The 20625-nt window shown below is 42.7% G+C and overlaps 1 protein-coding gene and 1 long non-coding RNA gene across 6 annotated transcripts in view; one reads left to right on the top strand and one right to left on the bottom strand.

The window, feature by feature from the left end:
• Nucleotides 1-20625, bottom strand: part of KCNK2 (potassium two pore domain channel subfamily K member 2) — a 129424-nt gene that overhangs the window by 82587 nt on the left and 26212 nt on the right. Inside the window, exons 1-2 of one of the 5 annotated variants that reach the window (XM_075042647.1) lie at nt 1266-1375; nt 591-648 (exon numbers count right to left, since the gene is read on the bottom strand). The exons of 2 other annotated variants lie outside the window; for them this stretch is intronic. In XM_075042647.1, coding sequence (XP_074898748.1) covers nt 591 — 1 coding nt within the window. In that variant the 5' untranslated portion in view covers nt 592-648; nt 1266-1375. Of the gene's footprint in view, nt 1-590; nt 649-1142; nt 1169-1265; nt 1376-1932; nt 2014-20625 lie in introns of those variants that run through there. 2 more of the 5 variants (XM_075042648.1, XM_075042650.1) reach the window with 2 other exon arrangements.
• On the top strand, nt 597-16869 carry LOC142037920 (uncharacterized). The gene is made up of 3 exons (XR_012652466.1): nt 597-856; nt 5856-5960; nt 16805-16869. It is a non-coding gene; the product is annotated as an uncharacterized LOC142037920 (long non-coding RNA).

Consider the following 20625-nt stretch of genomic DNA (forward strand, 5'->3'; position numbering starts at 1 on the left):
GCCCCACACCTCGGCGGGGGCAGCCCCCTCCCCGCCGCCTTCCCCTCTCCCCGTCGCGGCCGCCGCGACCCTCCGAGCCCCCGACCCAGGGACGGTGCCGGGGGCCGCTCCTCTCCCGGCCGGGGCCGCCGAGCTCGCCGCCCGCCCGCCCGCCCGGAGCAGCGCCGACCCGCCGCGGCCGCCGGCGGCGAACAAAGGAGCGGGCACCGGGCACCGCCGCTCGGCCGCCGGCCCCGCCGCCCCCTCCCCGCGGCCGGTGCAATGCGCAGGGGGGGATGCCCGCCGCCCCCGAGGGGCGAGCCCCGAGCCGCCGCCGGCGGGGATGCTCCGCGTCGGGGCGAGGCGCGGGGGCGAGGCGGCCGGCGGCGGGGCTGGGGCGCGGCGCGGAGCGGGGCCGCGAAGGGAAGGGAAAGGAAGGGAAGGGAAGGGAGGGAAAGCAGCCAGGCGAGGTACAAAGGGGGGCCGGGCCGCCGCGGCGGTGCGGGGGGCATCCCGGGGTCCCCCCCGCGCCCGGGCGCGGGGGAAGCAGGGGCGCATGCAGCATCCGCAGGGCTGGGAGCGGGGAGGCACGCCATTGTGCTCGTACTCACTTCTTATTTACCGACCCGGTGCCCTCTCCTCGCTCCACGGGCAGGCATTTTTTCAGGGCTTGGGTAGATACAGTTAGAGCGAATTAAGGGGAAGAAAAAAAAAAAAAAGAAATTTAAAAAAAAAAAGGAAAAAGAAAAGAAAGGAAGGGAAGGAGCAGACCGAGAGGAAGAGGCTGATGGATGGGTCTGGAGGAGAGGGAGCGGCAGGGGCGGGCGGGCTGGCAGCGCGGATCCCGCCGGCTCCCCCCGGCCCCGGGGCGTGCGAGGTACCTCACGTCGCGCATCGCGCATCGCACATCGCGGCGCGCGCGCGTGGGGGGGGGGGGGGGGGGGGGGGGGTTAGGGGGGGAGCGCGTGTGAGTGTGTGCGAGTGTGCCCGCGCGTGCCGCGTGTGTGTCCGTGCGCGCTCCGGTGCGCGGGACGTGCGGAGCAGCCCCAGCCCGGCGATGCCTTTTGTGGGGCGGCGGGCAGCCGCGCCGCGGGTTGCCCGCCCCCCCCCCCAGCCCCCCCCCCGCTCCGGCCCTCCGCGCCCCCTTCCGCGCCGCTCCCGACCCGCCGGGGGGGGTGCGCGCCCCTCCGCGCCCCTCCGCGCAGGCAGCCCGGCTGGGCGGCGGGCAGATGCTGCGGGGGCGCAGGGAAAAAATGGAGGGGGGGGGTGGGCAGGCAGAGCGGTACCTGCGGAGACCGAGGTCTCGCCTGGAAACCGGCGAGGAGAGAGGCGGGAGGGAGGAGAAGGCACCGGCCGGCAGGACCTGCCGGCGGTCCCCGCTCCAGCCCCAAACGCGACCGCCCCGCCGGAGCCTCCCCGTGAACTTTTGAACTAGAGGAAATGTCACCGCGGCCGCGGGAGCGGGGGGACGCGCGGGGAGACCTCGGCCCTCGCCGGGGAGCGGCGCGGGGCTGCGGGGCGAGGCGGCTCCGTCCTTCCCGGCTTGGCCTGATGTTTAACCCGTGTGCTTCGCAGCCCGGTGTTCTGCTGCAAGGAGTTAACTAGGTGGGATCTCGGAGTCAGGGATGGTAGCTGCTCTCCTATCGCACGCACCGCCCGCGTACTGCCTCCTTCCATTTTAGCCTGATAGATACATCAGAAATGCTGCTTCGGCTGTGGTTTCTGCCCCTAAAAAGCCTGAAATTGTTCCCGTTATCTCTGCCACGGGCTAACTCCCCGATTTCCCGGTCATCTATCGCCTGTGACATTATCCGTGGGTCAGCTGTTCACACTGAGGTGATGAACATCTACGCCCGCCTAAAAGACAGAAGGGGATTTACCACGGGAATCCCCAAACTGCACCCACAACCGTTCTCTAAAAAGTCTCTGCAAACACGTTAAAAAATTACTCACCGTAACAAGTGGGTATAGGTCACACGCATTTAAAGCCAGAGGCTGTATCTGTGAAATGGCCAAAGTCAGTCATACATCGGGTGTTTAATGGGCTATAATCCTGCTCAAATCAGCAGCACCATCAGCAAACACTTTAGAAGTCACTTATTTTAACGCTTCTCCATATCAATGTGACATAATACAAATGAGCGTAATATTGAGTTCCTTAGGACTCCAATTTCAGCAACATCAATCACGCCAATCTTCCCCAGTGTGTTCACACGTCTCCACGAGATGCAGCATAGGGCAGGAAGCCGCGTCTGCTATTTCGGTTTGAGCTGTAGCTCATCACTCCCCATCGCCGTGAACCAGCAAAGCAGTTGTCGAGTAACAAGAGCCGTTGGGCCCAATCCAACAAACCCTTTCGCAAAGTAGACCTTCAGTCACACGGTTGACTTCATCGACATAGTCCCAATCCTCAAACAACAGAAGAAAAGTGAAATGCCCACTCCTTCTACTGATACTCCTTTACTCAAGGGATTCTTGAAGATGAAAGATTTTCACGCCTGGATCTTTCTTATACCAAAAAAATCATCATCCTTCCCCCTTTCTCCCAAAAAGATTTCTTAACCACTAGCCTATGTAAACACTGTCTGTTCATATCTCATGGAAAAGAATCATTTCACAGGATTTCTTCCAACATCCTATGGGAAAACAGGCATGAAAATTTTCCTCCATGCTGACCCATGTCCGTATAAAATATTGTGGAAAATAGTACTACATGTCTTTCTTTAGCAATCTAAATATTTGGAATAAGATTTTGTTTTTCCTTGAGTGGAGTTATTAAAAGCTGAAAAAGGGTCAGACTTATTGCCTACAATTTGAAATCAGTGGGAAGCCTCCCAATAGCTTCAGGAGAGTTTGGACCAGGCCTTAAATTTAGGCATTCCACCTAACAGGCAGAAACCATTTTGAGATCCACTCCAGGAATGACTGCATTGGTGCCTTAACTTTAATAGCTGAAGAGCTGTGTCTGTGAAAGTAATTATTTCCATTAATTACCAAGTAAATATCTCCAATGTCTACTTTCAGTTGGCTGATATTTTCCACCTATTGTGATCCCAGATGCAATCCTCAGCTGGAGCTTACCGCTTACTTAAAGTGGACTTGAGCTGTGCTTTCTCACTTCTAACAGGGATATAAACACTCCACATAGGGCAGACACCTTCAAATCCAGCAAGAAAACCAGTAATTCTTTTTGTGGTGTACAACAAAAACTATTGTGTATAGCAACTCCTATTTTCTGGAGGCCTTATATAGCATGAGCATTTATTCTGTAGAGTCGTGCCCTCCAATATTTTTATTGTAACGTACACCACATTGTTTGAATATTGTGTGTCACCATTTTGCCCTCAAATTTGGAACTGACATTCGACAAGTTTGATGTGTCAGGCCTGAGATTTACTAAACAAACACACTCAAATGCAGCCTGTCATTGACAAAACATACCACTGACCAACACGGACAAGATTAAGTAATAAAAGGGGCTACAACACAGAGCTCCAGCCTTGCAAGCAAATGGGCTTGCTGCTGAGCCAGAGAGATTTATCTGAACAAACTAAAAAAAAAAAAAAAAAAAAAAAAAAGCTTGAAAGATTAAGTATATGCAGGTTTGTGTATTTCATGCTAACATGAGAAAGACTAGAAAGACTCACAAAGTACAGGACTGTCGAATGCTGTCTAAAAATGTATTGGCATGAGTTTGGGATGGCCGCATTACTCACAGACGGTGGCTGCTGGAAGCTGCTCAATTCTTTGAAATGTTAAAAGTAGGCTCAACCGAGAGAGACAGGCATGCAGCATGCAGAGGAAGTCAAAGTTGCATGATAAACATAGCAATCACATATTCATACAAATAACAGCTGTAGATGATCTAAACATAGTTTTGACAGGACAGGAGCCCACTTACACTTGTAAGGAAATAGTTATTCCAGAAAAATATCCCCCTAGAAAGACCAGTTTAAAAAGCATACATAAAAAGTACCCCTATCTGTCACTAACACTTTCTTTTCCTCTTTCCAGTTGCAGGAGCCATGCCCTCCCTGGAAGGCCATGAAGAGCACTCGCTTTGTGCCCAGAGCGTGGGGCTCCTGCTGAGCCCCCACCTCTGGGTGCAGCAAATGCTCTTCTCCTTTAACCAGCTGCGTAACAGGAGGCACCACAGGTTCCAGCCTTCTTCACTCTTACTTAGTTGCCAAGGACTTCTACATTCACAAGGGACTGTTAGGGCAAGGCTTACAGTGAGGGCATTTCCCACACTGCCTTCAACAGACTGTTCATATGGGCACCTATTTAATTTGCCACAGGGGACCCGTGCCTTTGATCAAACAATGTGTTGCTATAGGCTTCAGGCCTTGCTGTGGACACAGCATCTTCCCCTCCAAAGGAAAGGGTACCTCCTCGTGACATGAGAGCAGAAAACCTCTGCCTCTCTTCAGAATGGGCCAAGCCATACACCCAGTTAAAGTCAAGGATAAACTTTTGCTACTGCTCAGTTTTATTACAACAGAGCTCAGCAGAAATACTACTGGACTTATTTAGTAAGTTCATTTTAAGGCTCATCATTGTACTTACTCAGCGGGACTTACAAATTACTTGTCTTTTGACTTCTTTGGAGACATTAAAAGATCTCTGTCAGTTCTTTGGGGATAATTATGACATTAAGGCCACGCCATGTTACTGTATTCTGCCATTAAACCATTAGTCATATCCTGCTATGGGAATTTACACTAAACGAGAAAGTAATGGCACACAGACTGCTTTTCCTTTGAGCAAACGAGAAGACAGACCATGTGTTTCGCAGGCAGTAAGGACACAGGGCTGCTCCCAGTGCCCATGCTGAGACAGCACCCTCCCAGCCCACCAGAAGCGTCAGCAGGGCAAAGAGAAGGCAACAGGCAGGAGACACTTGCAGCTAAGTGATACTCAGCCCTCATCTGCCTCTGAAAATGGTAAAGCCTTAAAGCAGTCCCATTTAAAAATACGTGATCACTTTTCATTCATATTTTTAAATGAGTTAAGCGTATGCAGTGCAACTAGAATATGTATTAATGAGTTTTACCTCACTAGCAAGCTATTACATCTACCATGAATGTCTTACAATGTGACAAATTATTTGTTCAGCAGAAAAGCCATTGTTTCTCACCTCATCAATTACTAGAAAAAATGTTTATATGTGCCCATCTATTTTCATACAGCTCAGTTGTCAGTTTTAATTAGATTCCAATTCTTTCCATCACTAGTAATTCTTATCTATTTATCCACGTGCAGCAAGTGGGAAGTTGTTTTAGAACCCATAAAGTATTCACTGTTGTAATTAATATTGTGAATGTGTATTTTTCTTTACTGGCTTGCAAATCTCCCAGTGGGTTTCCTCCCTGCCTGTGTCGTGTTACCAGACCTAATGGGATTTATTTGTCACATGTTCTGCCACTGTTTTTTCATATTTGCTTTCACAAATCTGTTACGCTTGGACAGCTTCAGAAGCAACAATTATAACTAACTTTTCAATGCCATTCTCATCAATGATGAATGTGAATTGCCATATGTCACCTTTATTATGGATTATTTCTGCACAGGAAAAACTTACTACTACTTTGAATTACTGATCTCCTTGAGGGAAAGCTAGTGGTGCTTCGGGATGATTACAAAATGTTTTTCTGTAATCATCAAAATGTTCTAGAAAATTACTGGTTTGTAATTTGTTTTTCATTTTTGCTAGTTGTGGTCTCTTCAAAATAGGAGACTGACAATGGGAATATCTAGATTTTATATCTGGCTGCCCACACCCATTAGTACCAATCATGCAACTGTCCTCATAGATTTTCATGGCCCTGCTGGATGACTTATGAGATGGAAACCTAATCTCTGTATTGTCTTTGCAGACTGGAAAAAAGCATGGAGTATTCTGAAAGACGAAGAACGTGCATGTAAGACTGCGCACATCAGGCCTGACAAGAGAATGGCCACAGTTCATGCTGACTCTAAAGGTAGTTTTCCTTGAGTAAGTAAGCAGGTGCTTACTTTTAAACCATGTCTTGAGGAGCTGAGGATTTGATTTTTATATTTGTAAAAAGTACTACATCCACATTTTAGGGAACTTTGGAAATAGTGACACAGACCTATGGCACAACAATCTGTAAATAAAATAAAATACAGACAGAGGACACGGGAAATCACATAAAATAGCGTTAGTGCTTTGCTTGTAGAGTAATCCACAAATAAAATTTGGAAGAAACAAAACAAACCAGACAAGAGAAGAGAAAATAGCCTAGGCAATACTAAATAAGTATCATGCAGGGATAATGAAAGAACTTGCTAGCAGAAATAAAGAATACAAATGAGGAGATGAAAAAGGAGAACATAAAGTATCATCTATGTTTTAAAACCACCAGACTTACTCTACATGGCAGCAGCCATAAGAGAAAGTGCAATGAAATCTATGAATTATTTTCAAATGTGCACAAGAGACTCTGTTTTCTGGCAGTCTCTGTGTGTTCAGCTACATGGAGATACGTCTGGAAAAGATGCTACAGATTTTTTGTAGAAAGACAGCATTTGGTAGTCTTTTCTTTCTTTTTTTTTTTTTAATTTGATAGCTTGTTCTAAGGATAGACCTCTTATTTTATCTCTTCTCAATTATTTTGTCATTTTCTCCTCCCCTCATGCCAGGCACAGAGCTCACAAATCACAGTGTGAAACTAAGCTGTGTGCTAATGCTAATGTCAAAATATGGCAGTTGTAAGTAATGGTTAGTTAATTTAAAGAGGCATAGAGTTTCAGCTTTTGAAACTCTGAGCAAAAAAAGTATCTCCCAGATTCACACGTAAACACCTAAACAAAGGTGAAGAGGCAATTTCATGTCACATTAAAAATCTGACTTCGAAAATCAGGGCATCGCAACTTCATAGCTTTACCTGCAATGGCTCACCTGCCCTTTCTAGCAACCAAATCTTTCCACTGTAATAAAGATGCCACTAGCACCATGCAGGCAGAAAGCTGGGTGAACAGAGCCCAGTTTTTGTAAGGTGCTTGGACAGCAAGAAGCATAAATTGCTGCCATTCAGATGCACAGTGCACTGGCATTGCTCAGCACTTCCATCCTTGAACACTCTTCCCTGTATTTGCTTTAAAGTTTCTTGAAGTTCTGGGCTTGGTCATTTAATCTTGGGCTGGCAGCTATGGACTGCGTTGGCAGGAGAACAGGCTACAGGTTCATACTCATCTTTTCAGCTTTAAAGTATTTGCTAATCTATCTTTACAATTTTGCTACAAATAAGGTCTTCCAATTGTGTCATGCCACTGATGTTAAGGAAATTGATCCACTGTTTTGTACAGTTTCCTGTTTTATTTTCACTTGTTAGAGGGAACATCAAAAGCTGGTCTCCAGCTCCACAGAAAATGTCAGTACAAAATATAGGGGAAGATTGGCCCACATTTTGCTCTTTGCATAGCAAATATAAGTATACCCCAGATGTAAATCCTCCAGGCACCAAATAGAACCAGATGCACTTAAGACTGTGAGTGGTGAGAAAGCTACTTTATATGACCCCTTCACATAAACCAGCTAAAATTAATATTATGAAATTTCCATTACATTTTAGCAGCCTGGACATGAAGGCTGTTCTATTTCTAAAATCCTCAACATCTTAATATTTTTATAATCACTTGCCCCAAAAGATCACTTGCCTTATCACATAAATTGGCAAAGTAAGATTGTAAAAAAATCATTACGCTAGTGTAAAAGGTATTCTTCAATAAAAATTATTATTTTTCAAAATTATTTATATTGGCAACAGATATAGCATAAATGTAACAATTTATGTAAACTTTCTGTGATTTTTTTTGTTAAAAATGGGAGCATACCAATTTAAGATGCATGATTGCCAAGAAATGTTAATAGAAAAGCCATAAAGAAACCAATTCCTGAAATTATTGCTTTCCTAGCTTTTCATGTTCTTTTCCATAACAACTTCAGATACTAAGGGGATTACTACTCTAAAAATTTACTTAAGGCTTTATCCAGTAAGAATATCTCAATGGAAGAAATACAACAAAAGCAGTGAGAAAGGAAGCCTCAGGCTGAACATTTCTACCAGATTCTTGGGGACGCATTGGCAACTTATTTCTTTATTTTAGAGGGAAGATCTGATGATTGTTCTTACTCATAATAATTGCCTAGAATGTTTTGGAAAGTCAGCTGTGATGACAATATTGTAACTAGTAAAGTAGACTTGTGGGAAAAATATCCCTTATTCCTAACTTACAGGGTCACAGGGAGTAGGTCCTGCATCCTGCTAGCAAACCTACAGAAATACGTGTAATCCAGATGTGAAGGATTTTGGATATACCTGTACATCACAGCAGAACCTCACACAAGAAGCCACATGGGAATCTGGAGCAAGCTGCTGCATGCATAAGATTGTGCAGCTTAACACAAAAATACTGTCAGGTACTGAAGGTAGGACAGGTATGGTCTTCACAGCAGCACCCTCAAACTAGTAACTCTGACCTCTCAGCATGGCAAACTGGCTCAAATACAGTATTTCCATGGCATGTATGTGTTGCCTCCAGTTCTGGTGTTACCTCTATGTCAGCTACTCTGAGTTCTTCTATATCATTGTGCAGGGACAGATATGGCATCTGACTTGGACAGAGGTGCCTATATGCAAAATTGTGATCCTGAAAACATTTCTATTAATTTCTGTGTGGCTCACTTTTCCCCACTGGTGTTCTTTAGTAAGCTTTCTGCTTCCAGACACAAATACACTTCCCACCACACTGCTCAACACTAGTGACATTCTTATGCCAAATTGATCCAGATAATAAGCCTTCCTTTCTTATCTCCTCAGGGGAGGTTTTTTGGTAGGCTTTTCTGGAAGGCTAGAAGAACAAACTTTATGTAAAATGTAGGGATGGTTACCACTCTCTTTTAAAACATAAATAAAAGAAACGCCTCCACAAGATTTTATGCAATAGTGCAATGATTGGAAGATTCTCTCAGGAAAAAGGGAAAAAGGACTCTAATTATTTCTTCTGCATAAAGGAATTTAAATCCACATCTTCCACCTTCCTGGAGAGAGCCTATCATTGGGACTCCCCTATTTCCAGCAAGCCATGCTTAGGAGATCTCTGATCCTAATGCATCACTGGACTCAAGTGCACTGTCCTGTGATTGTGTCTGGTCTCCAGGAAGTATTACTGAGCTATATTTGTTGCTCTCACTTAACATATTTGTGCAAAATAAGGTTTACACTTGAGTGTTATAAATAGTAATATACTTACATGGGTGCTTAGAAAGTTTAATCTCTCTTGCCGTCAGCAGGAAGAATTTTACTGATAACAGGTAGATGACCTGTTTACCCCCAGATCAAGTACTGAGCTTGTCATTACATTTTGCCTTCCTCTTGCGTAAAGGGTTTCTTCAGCATCAGTCAGCTGCTGACTTCCAGCTGAGCCTACACTGTCACAGAAGGGCACTCCAAAGGCATCTTTATAGAGCAAAGACTAACCCATGCCAGGCAGGATGCAAGAGAACTGGATCCCAGCACCAGAGGGCTGTGGCAATTATTTTGGAAATTATTTTGGCTTAAGTGCCTACTAGTACATGGGAAAGACAAGTCACCTTGAAGCCTAACTAGAATGAGATGTAGCTACAACATGGTTTATTGTTTCATTTCTCATACGTCTCTCCAGAAATACTCACTGATCTATGGGATTTTTTAATCTTAACATTTTAGTATAATAAATTAATTTTATTTTTGACTGAAAGCTAGTTAGAGCAAAAACAGATTTTGGGGTGGCTGACAAACCTTAAGCAGGCATCTCCTCAGTATGTGGTAAATCCTTCAGTGTACATCAGTCTATTCTTACAGTCCCAAGCACCCCAATTGTCTCTTCTAGCTTGTAAGATTTAGTCTGCTTACTGGAAAAAACAGACTCCAGGTAGGAGATTAGTCCCCCACTATCAATGATAATCAGAACCTACTCAGCAGACATCAGGGTAATAAGGAGTTGGCATGAGATTCCAGGGACCTCCTTAGATTTATGACAATCCTGTAATCCAGCAGGCATTAAAGAACTCTAATATAATCCCAGTTCTTCCTGCAGAATTCAGGATTCATGAGGTGGGAGAAGGACAGAGGGAGAAAGAGAGAAAACATTCCTAGCTAAGTGGTTACGTATGCACTTGGCAGAGGAAGACATGAGTTCCTGCTCCAAGGACTGTTTATGCATTTTAACCAATGACAGTTTCAATGAAAAATCCAAGTACAGAAACAAATTACATCTGATTACTTCCACAGATATTTATCACTGATAGTCATCATCAGTTTCAGCAAACACTACACTGACACCACCTCCCTTCAGATTCTTTACCATGTTTACTTGTTTGGCATGCAAGAAGACAAACCATCAAGGATGCTGCAGCACGCAGAAAATTCCTGCTAACTCAGTTCAAACAGAGTAATTAACAGAATTAATCAATTTCAACTGAATGAGATCAAAGAAATCTCCCATCAGTTGACTGTTTAGAATAACTCAAGGAAGATTAATTTCTATGCCAGTGTTCTCTTGATCCCAATAGGTTGTTGATGACAGAAGAGTAGAAAGAAAGCTTTTTATCATCAATCACTTTCATTATTACTTGAATACCTGCTGTGTACAAGGTTCCACGCATTCCTCTATTTTTAGGTAAGAAAGTGATCTGTCAATAACTGCTGAACTACTAGCCATTCAAAATGACCACTTAGGGAAGAACATAGGCATGATAGCTGCTGTGTAGAATATTTAACAGAAAGCTATATAAGGAAAACACAAGTTATATTTAAAATGTCACACCCAGCCATGTTTCTCTTAAAGTAACATTAAAGCCATATATAACAACTACTGACGAACTAACAGCAATGCACATTTTAGATAGGTATACATCTGTATTATCTACACATACTCCATTTATACACTAGCTATAAGGTCTAATTATTACTATAATAGTAAAAATTTTATTAGTACATTGTAAGCAGTTTATAATAATGAAATAAGTATCAGTAGTTTAATGAACTTGTTTATACGCTCCTATAACGCAACAGAGATAGAGCTATCATTTAGCTGAACAGACTACTGGCATTGAAATATGTGACTTTCTGACTTGCAGCATGGGACTCCCTATCTTACCGTAAGTGTTCCCTAAGGCCCCTTGCTACAGACATACTGACATACAAGATGCCACAGTAGTAAAGTCTGTGACTTCATGTTCCTTAGACTCATATTCATTTAATGCTACAGAATGTATAATGTCAAGCTGCAGGTTGGAGGGTCACCAGTTTGTGAAAGGAATTACATGGTCTAGCTGCCTGCAATAACAGAGGACAAGGGCAGGTGACCCAGTCTTTTTTCCAGTCCAGATTCACATCTCGTCAGTTACTGGGTATTGATGTGATCACACTGACTTAGATTACACCACTGTAATTAAAGTCAGTCAAGCTTTGGTCGTTATCTCTTGTGATTTCACCTTGGCTCTTACGGACTTTGGGCTTAGTCAACACAGTGACTTAAGAGTCACCACGCTCTGCATCGATGCACCTAGCTTTACTTGAACATAGCAGATGCAGACCCAAGTTAGAGCCTGAGTTCCCTATATAACATATGGGGAAAGTCAGTCACCCATCAGAGGAACTCACAATGGTCCTCCAGGAACTGCTATCAACTAGCCACTGGGCAACTCTAGAGAAAAAGAAATGTACTAAACCCTGTCAAGCTCTGGGATTTAAGTCTCTCAGGAAAGGATCTGTCCACAGGTCAGATTCCAGATGTTGTTTCGGTGGGCTTTTTAAAGTACTTGACAAGGATGGAGTAAAAAGTGGGAAGGGAGGGAGGAAAGGGAGAGAACAAAGAGCTAAAAGGCACCACTCAGTGCAAGTCAGTAGTTGAAGCATCCACCTAGGAGACAGGAGAGGAGATCTGGGCTCACATCTTCTACCTTCCTGAGAATGCTTTAACCAGCAAGCCATTGGGTGGAGTGTTCTTAATCCCCAAACATTTAGCTGCTTATGATTTAGGCAATAAAGCATTTACTATTGGCAACCATGTCCTAACAGGCCAAAACTGAACACTTTTATTCCGTTTTTATGCATACCTTATTCAGGCAAATTCCCATCGACTTCAAAGGAAGCCTAAAAACTTACAGGCATTCAGTTCTCACATTATCTATGGCTGTGTCTATATTTATGTTCCTATGCATGCCTTGGCATGCCCCAGGGTCCTGCTCCACAGAGTGTTCAGACCAACGCCCAGCTACAACATGCCATGGCTCATGCTCAGGCTCTGGGCTTGAGCTTTCCTTGGCATGGGAACTGGGCCTGAGAGCTGCGGGGACAAGGGATTAGCACATGCCTGGGTCTTGCCCCAGTACAGCAGTGGCATTCAGTCTGCATCTGCTTCTGAGCCCAGGGAAATGGAAAGGACTCCCACATACCATGACACAGAAGTAGCCTACCTGCTTAAGAAGTTTCCATGGGCATTCAGCAGAGCACAGCTCTCAGAAAGCACTAACTGCAGGAAAGCACAAAAGGCAAACACTAAAAAAAGTGTACCTGAAAAAAAGTGTACGCCGCTTGGTTTTGGATAAAGTGGAACAATGATAGAAACACACTTACTCATCATATTCAAAATCAGTGTATGAACCAAGCCAAAGGACAGTCACCCGTTAATTTAAAAAGCAGGGCATGCCAATTATTCAGTGTCTTATTCCTTTAGTCCTTACCATACATTTTCTCTCTAGTACAGACTGCTAAGTCTAGCTAGGTAAGTGAGTGTATTGGCCTCATTATAATAGCATAGATATGTTAAACATTGTGAAGTGCTCTTTATTTCATTAATTCTTTGAGGTGGAAAAGTGCTGTTATGCCCATTTTTATCAAAGGGACCTAGAAAATAGTGACCTGACAACATTACATAGGGAGTTCCCTGTGGACAAGAAATTTTTAACAGGTTGTGGTTTAGCTCTTTGTGTACTCAGTTGTGCGCTGAGAGAACTGGGCCATTTTTCTCCTTTGTAATGGACATTTGTATCTAAAATCTCCAAAACATATAATGGATATCATGATCATGGATAGAAAGGTTCTTTAATCATGCATGTATGTTTAACAACTTCTGATCTTTGTTCTACATTTTCCTTAGTATTCTCTTGCAACTGTAGTGACTATTTTAATTTTCTTTTTTTTTTTTTTTGTGAAATTTGCCTTATAATTTTTTCTTTGCTGTCTGTACCTTAATTTAGTTTGGTTTTTTTTAAATCTGTTTTTCTTTCTACCTCCAGGTGCTTCTGGCCTTCTAGCTTATACATTCTCCCTGTGAGATGAAGTACCACACATACTTCCAGCTACTGTCTCCCTCAATAATAAGTAAAATTCTATGCTTTCAAGAGACTGCTTTGCAATTACATTTAGTTTGTATACAGCTGTTATGGAACTGAGTTTGGCACTGCACAACTTGATCTTTTTTGTTTGTATTCAAATTGACTTAGGATTTCATATTGACCTGGGTATCAATATCCAATTTATAAGCAACAACAATTCCATTCATGTTCAAGGGGGCATTTCATTCATCTGAAATAGCTCTCTACCTGAGCAATTTCCACAGAACAATCTTCTTCACTGTGCAGAATATTTATACTTAATTTCCTTTTAGGTACAGCTTCCCACAGATAGGTTTTTTTCTTGCCAAAATAGTAGCTCTATCGAAAGCCAGGCATTGTTTAGTTCCCCATTTTTTCCTTCCAGTGTAAACTTTCACGTTACTTCTTGCAAATTCACTCCACATGAGAATTGAACTGTTGAAGTTTTTTTTTACTTCATCAGTCTTTTTATTTTTTTTTTTAATAAGACTTGTTTGTCAGCCCAATCTACTGTGCCATCACCTCTTTTCTTCCTAAAGCTTGCATTCTCATCCAAGAGTGTTCTGCAGCCTGGCAAACTAACACAGCTGCTTCTAAACATAAGTCAGAATCTCATACAATGTTTCTCTCTCAGTTTTGGTCTCTCTGCTGCAATCTGATCTCAAAATTAGGATCCTATAAACAGGGAAAAAAGCATGGGTTTTTTTTACAAATATTAAATAAATTCCTCTTTTGGGTATTACACATGCAATTAATCCTCTCAGAATTTCATTCTTTCAAAAAGTGTGACTCTCTCGACTTTTTTCAGCACAAACTGGTAATTAGACTGCTCTTCTTTAATTGTAGGTTATTAAATATTATCCACTGCCTTTGGCCTGAGGTTACTGGAAAAAAAAGAGTAGCTAGCTTTTGCCCACCTTTCTCTTTAGAAACTTTTCTTTTGAAAGAGACAAAATTTTCCTTTAATCTCTCTGCCTGATGCATTGCTTGAGAACCCCAGATGCAATAGTTGTAGTTCTTAGCTGCTATTCCAGGTCCTTCATGCCTCACATTTTCTTCTACTTTTCTGACACTGAATGCATGTTTCTTTTTCTGTCTCTTCTTTGGATACCATAGAGTGCTCTGGGTGGTAATTAATGCAAGTGCCCAGGTTGGATCTTGTAACTGTGATGAATCTTTCTAATTGTAACTGATAAACTGACAAATATATATCGGGTATGTGTAACACTGGAGCTTGTAAGGGAGGGAAGCTGCTGCTTCTCTTCTTCCTCTCGCTTTTGAACTGTTCTGGTTCAAAGCAGTACATTGCACAGGGAATGTTACACTTCTGCCTAAGACTATTCAGGGTCCAATTATTCTTAAACCCTTGCTTCAGCCTGAGTCTAAAATAAGCTTTGTGGCCATAGGAAGGAGATTCTTATGAGTAGAAGGTCTCCTAGAATGGGGAGAGTTAGCGCTTTCTGAAAGGAACCCAAAGTGGCCAGCCCCTGAGCAGAAAGCCACCAAACATCACACATTTGGGGTACTGATTCTTTCAGACCCGCCTACAAAGAGCACCACCCATGTGGGCCCGTGCATTCTGGTTCCTGACCCTGGTGTTATCAATGTATGAATACAAAGAAGTGCTGGGCTCTTCTAGTCTGTTTTAACCAAATTTATTAGAAGTCCTGTTAAATCCACCATCTTTTTTATACTGATTATTTTTGCTAGTATCAACAATACATAGGAGGTGGGGTTCAGCCAGCAAGTGCTATCAGAATGCTGCATGCCAACCCACTGGCCCCAGTGAAACATCAGTGGGAAAAGTGCACTTAGTTCTAGTCATTGGTGCTCCACAAAAATTAACCCAAAGAGGAGCAGAAAAGACTTCTAGATGGATTGTGTCAGATGGAACTGGAAGAGCTCAGCTCACTTATTCTGGCAAAATGAAGGCTGAGAAGACATCTGATTGCTGTGTGTAGATCAATCAAAAAGAATTTTTGAGCTAATGGACCATGTTGGCACAAAACCAAAAACATTCTGTGAATAAATTTTGGCTGGAAATCACAAAAAGCATGAGAAGAGCCAGCTTCTGGAACAATCTCTCAATAGGGAGGATGAGAACAAAAACCTAACATTGTAAATAGAGGCTGGTCAATTTATACAAAAGATTTGTCTGACACTTTGCCTGCAAAAACAGGAGATTGGTCTCAGAGGCTCAGCGGAGAGATGGTCAACCTTTCTGAACCCATAAGCCACATTCTCCAGTCCTCACAGAGCCACAGAGACCTCAGAGAGCTGTGGGGAGAGTAGATAGCTCAGCAAGTCCCAGATCTTTTACTGTTCCCTTGTGAATTTGGGCTGGATGGCCTATGCATCCCAGACAAAGTCATGCCCATTGGTTCATGTCCCCCAGCAGGCTCCAAACCAACGCAGCCCACTGCCACATGAGCACTGTAACCCCAGCATGGGAGTTCATTTGGCGTGCAGCTCAAAAAAACCAAGACCTTCATCCCAAACCCTCTCAGTCACACACGCTGAGATGTAACATTCTTCTAACCCACAGCTCTCAGGTACCACGCTGTCCCTTCTCCAGACTAAGGAGAAGAAAAATCATCTGGAAGAATGTCTTTCAGAAAAGATTTTTTTTTAAGAACTTGTTCTCTGATCTCCTGTATTTTTAGCAACAGTAGCACTAAGAACCACAGTGGAAATCGAACATTTTTGTGCGAAGTTATCATCATCAGGGTGAAATACTGTACTGATAACTTGAGAAGATTTGAGATTTAAGAGGCAATAACGGTGTCCTGAACTGCATGTTCTACCAAAGCCAAAACACTCACAGCAAGTAAGTGTCAAAGCCAAGGATATGTGCCATTTATTAATAGAAGATGAAGCTATTGCTGAGTTAAGAAGTAGCCTCAAGTTACTAGTATAATTAAAAAATGTGATTAAATATTAAAATGAATGAAAAAAATTAAATTGTAAGGTGTCAAAGTGCCAAGTAAATAATTTAAAGACAGATTTAAAAAGCAGTAAGAACACCCTTGTTCTGCTTTTTCTACTTCTTCATATTACTAACCCTTTTTTACCCTTTCTAATATAATCCTCACACTCTGATATTTGCATAGGTTAGCAAGGTTACTTTCCCCTACAATACACTTCTGTTTATAATACATGTTTGGAAATTGCAGAAGAGGCTGTGCTTGTTCCCATGTGAAATAGAAAAAATGTCACAGTGAATAGGAGGACAACCCTTTCTGGGGCAGTCACAGGGAAAAAAATATGTCTTTGTGGATAGAGCTAGGAAAATGAATCAGAAGAGTGGACATGGGTTGACTGTGGGTTGTTTGTTATCTAAATGTTTTCTTTTCAGGATTTTTCCATCTTCATTTTCTCTGCTGCTAAGGGTTATTCTGCTTACTTTGGGTAAATAAAAACTTTTCCTTGTTTCCTCTAAAGGCTGTCAGAGGCTGATATGACTTATTTGCTGCTGAGGAGGATCTAAGAAGCCAGGCAATTGCTGAAGCTACACTAAGGCAGCAGCGTGTGCACTGACTGCACAGGCAGTCAGAAGCTGGATCTTCCTACACACGTGAATGCCCTCTCCCACACACTGGGAGAATAAAAACTTTCTAAAACAATTATTTTTGTTTCTTTGTTTTGTTAAGAACTAAGTAAAAGTCCCTCACACATTCCAAAAGCAAAAACAACTAAACTGTAGGTCAGGACCCTCACCTGGAATATGGAGGAGTCAAGAGACAGTATTAATCTGCTTGATCCAGCAACGTAACTAGCCTGGCAGTATGTAGTTGCACTATTCTGTCCAAGGTGGAGCTGAAATGCAGGTTCCCATGGGAAGTTTCAGTTAGACCAGTGCTTTCCTGTGAGCAAATGTTTTTTTCTTGAAGAACTGGCTTTTGTCATTAAAGACATTTTATTACACCTCAAAAAAATTTCTCACCATCTCCAATTCATGGTAGCAAAGAATAGCAACACAGCCTTATCCCCGCTATGCCAGATGTGCATTCTTGCTGTCTAGTTCTGTCTGCCACCAACCTGGATGAAGGCATTAGTCTTTCATGAGCATCGTACATCTCTATTACTACATGCTATCTCTGCAGCGATGCAAATAGACACCCACAGCTAGAGTGCAGGGTATAACTCCATCCATGCACAAAAGCTGTGCATGGCTAAGGCACTATGTATGCAGTGTTGAATAAACTCAGTAGAAGCAAAGTTCCTACCCCATAATTTTCCCCACAGATCATGGGAAACAGCGCTCTGATGCACACTTTAATGTTAGTTTAAAATGAAAAGTGCACAGTGCCCAGTGGATCAGTGAATACATTTTGGAGAAGCCAACACAGAGGTTCTCAGACAAATGTGTACCTAGTTGGAGAATTTCAAAAGGACGGTTGGGAATTCAGTAGAGAAGACAGTAGACTTCCCTCCGTTCTTAACTCTGAGGACTGCCAACCTGTGCCAGGAATGACCCTCTGCTTAAGAGCTGATGATTTGCTGTCTAGAGATCTGTCATACAGGCTGCCTTAGAGCACACTCTGAAGTCATACAGCTGGAGGCATCCACAGTTCTGCTATCACTGTCCTGTTACAGTCCTGTCTCCCCATAGCTTTAAATATACTTGAGTTTTTGTGAAGAAGCCGTTCTCCACCCACAGCTAAAAACAGGATTTCTGCAGTGTTTGCTATGGTTTACTAGAAATTCCAAATACTTTTGCAAAGTCTGTTGATAAATGTGGTTCCTGGATATAGTTGCATTTTTCTTTCCTGTCATTACATCTCTGTTGAGAGACATTTTATATCCACTGCTTTTCAATTTGATCTTTTAAGCCACCCTCCTCCATGGCTTTACACTTGTGTTAAGCATGTTTGCATTGTGAAGAAGTTGTTCTCTTCCTTGCACAAGTGCTCAGTTCTCTATGGAAGCAATAGCATTTGTAACTTACAGAAAACTTCCATACAGAATTTCATTCCTCATCTGTGTGCCTTCTTTTTTACCACACAATAGCAGTCTTGGTGAGCTCTTCATGGTGGTGTCCCCTTCTGCTGGATACTTATCTCAGATGAATAGAAACTCAAAGTCGATTCTTGAATATAAGTATCCCAGCCTCCTTACAGTCTGTATGAGGACAGGATTAATGAATGAAGCATACAACTGACAAAAATGTGTATTTTGTAAGGTCAGAAACATACATATTTTTCTCTCTGAGGTTTTTTCTTATGCTAAAACAGTTTTTTATCTTTATATACATAAAGGATAGGCTTTTCAGATGCAATTTTTATAGATATATTGAATTTTTTTTAAGAATACCGGAAGTATACCATTGCTACCAATTCCTTGTTCATTAAATTAAACTTTTCTTACCCTTGGTGAAAAGGCATAGGTTATATATCATCTTCTTTGGGATTTTTGAATACCAGGTTTCATTTATGTAGCAAGAGAACCAAGACCCTTGCAACAGCTCTAAGTAGCTAATTGCTATACAGGCAAATGGCAACACAGTTCACGTGCAGTGCCCACGCAATGAGGAAGAAAAACTGTCTAAATACCTGCAGTGAAACGTTGGTTTCACTGAGTTTCAGTATTTATTTCAATGGAGTTCTACACTTAGTTTTACTTTTCTATCATATACTTTGGTAAAGGCAAGAATTCTGTCCCACCTTGAAGAGGACAAGTACTGTTACTTTCTACTTTGGTTCAGTGGCTTTTTTGCACAGGCTGAGAACTGACCATTTCTCTGTGAGTCACAGAACCACCATAAAGCCATTGCTGTCACATTAGGTGGTAATTGCCACAGTCTCAAAAAGGACTTAACTCCAAGCAGCACATACAAAGAACAAGGGAAGCAGTAGCGTGCAGCATCTCCTGAGTGTCTTGCCTTTCTGTGTTTGCTGATGGTATGAAGAGAGATAATCGTGGTCCAGAAGACAGATGGCAAAGTATAGCTCATATTCAGAAATACCAACTACAGCGGGGTTGAGCTACGTCAGTAGAGCTCTTCAGTGAGACCCTTCTCTGCTGTTTTCTTGCAACTGTTCTGTTCATTGGAAATTGCATTCCAGAGGTCATCAAATCCAAGCAGCAGTGACTCATAGATTAATAGAATTTTACTTTCAGTCTCCTACAGTTTATTTTTTTACATGGGTTTTCTGAATTAAAGCAAAAGTATGATGATGCCTATCACTTTTCATCACATTATTTCTGCATATACATCAGCAACGGGGGCTATACGTTGTTCCACTTCAGTCCCAGACCAGATTATTTGTGCAGCTGTGTTTTTTATACTCTTCTTGACCAATGGTTTTCAAAATTCCTTAAAATAATTACAATAACATTTCAAAGTAGTCAATGTCTCATCTGAAGCACCACAACATTCTAAAAGAGGCCTCAGGAAAACTTTAGAAACCTTTTCCTGGATGAATTGGTAGTGGCTATCATTTCAGTATTTAATTTGGTTCTTTGCAATAGCCATGGTTATACTGGAGGTAGCAGACCTTTAAAAAAAGTATATAATACAAGTTCATTGTGATTTTCGAAATGTCACACTCAGCACCAATGTTTGATTTCTGTCTGCCTGGACTTCTTTGGAAGCAAATGCTTGTTCATGTGAGAGATCAGACTATGTACACCAGGCTCAGCCAGCAACATGTGCACAGTACAGATGGACCCTGCTGATCTGCCTCCCTTCCTACAGCTGAGTTGGACAAAAGCATTTCAGGCAGCACTGGTACTGTAATAGTCAAATACAATCTCCTAGTTGAATGTGTGACCAGGTGTTCAAGGCTCTGCTTTCTCCATGTGAGAGGGACAGTGGGGCTGAAGGCAGATCTCTTCTGGTATATGTGTAGGTTAACATGTATGGCCAGCAGCTGCTATGGCCTCATTGACTTACACCATGAGAGTATTCCAAAAAGGGGGTAAAGATTCAACTCAGAGCTATTGAGGCTGCACAACCTCAAGCCACATGTTTATAGATGGAGATATGATCTGAGGTCCCATCTTCCATGTGACAAAGATTATCTGCCCAACCTCTGGTACAGCTTCTACATCCCTCCCGCCACTTCTGGTATGGTGGTAACATCTCTGAAGTTATCCTCGTCAACCAAGGAATGGGGGCAGAACGAGACTTTGAAGGGATCCTGCAGTAGCCTCTTAAGAGTCCTTTGGAGGTAAAGTTACAAGTCAGAAAATAGAGCATGGTGCCAGCACTTTCTTTAGCATTCTACTAACTTTCCTCTGTGTACATAAGTGCACACAAT

Source organism: Buteo buteo, chromosome 12, assembly GCF_964188355.1.
Source record: "Buteo buteo chromosome 12, bButBut1.hap1.1, whole genome shotgun sequence".
Lineage (NCBI taxonomy): Eukaryota > Metazoa > Chordata > Aves > Accipitriformes > Accipitridae > Buteo > Buteo buteo.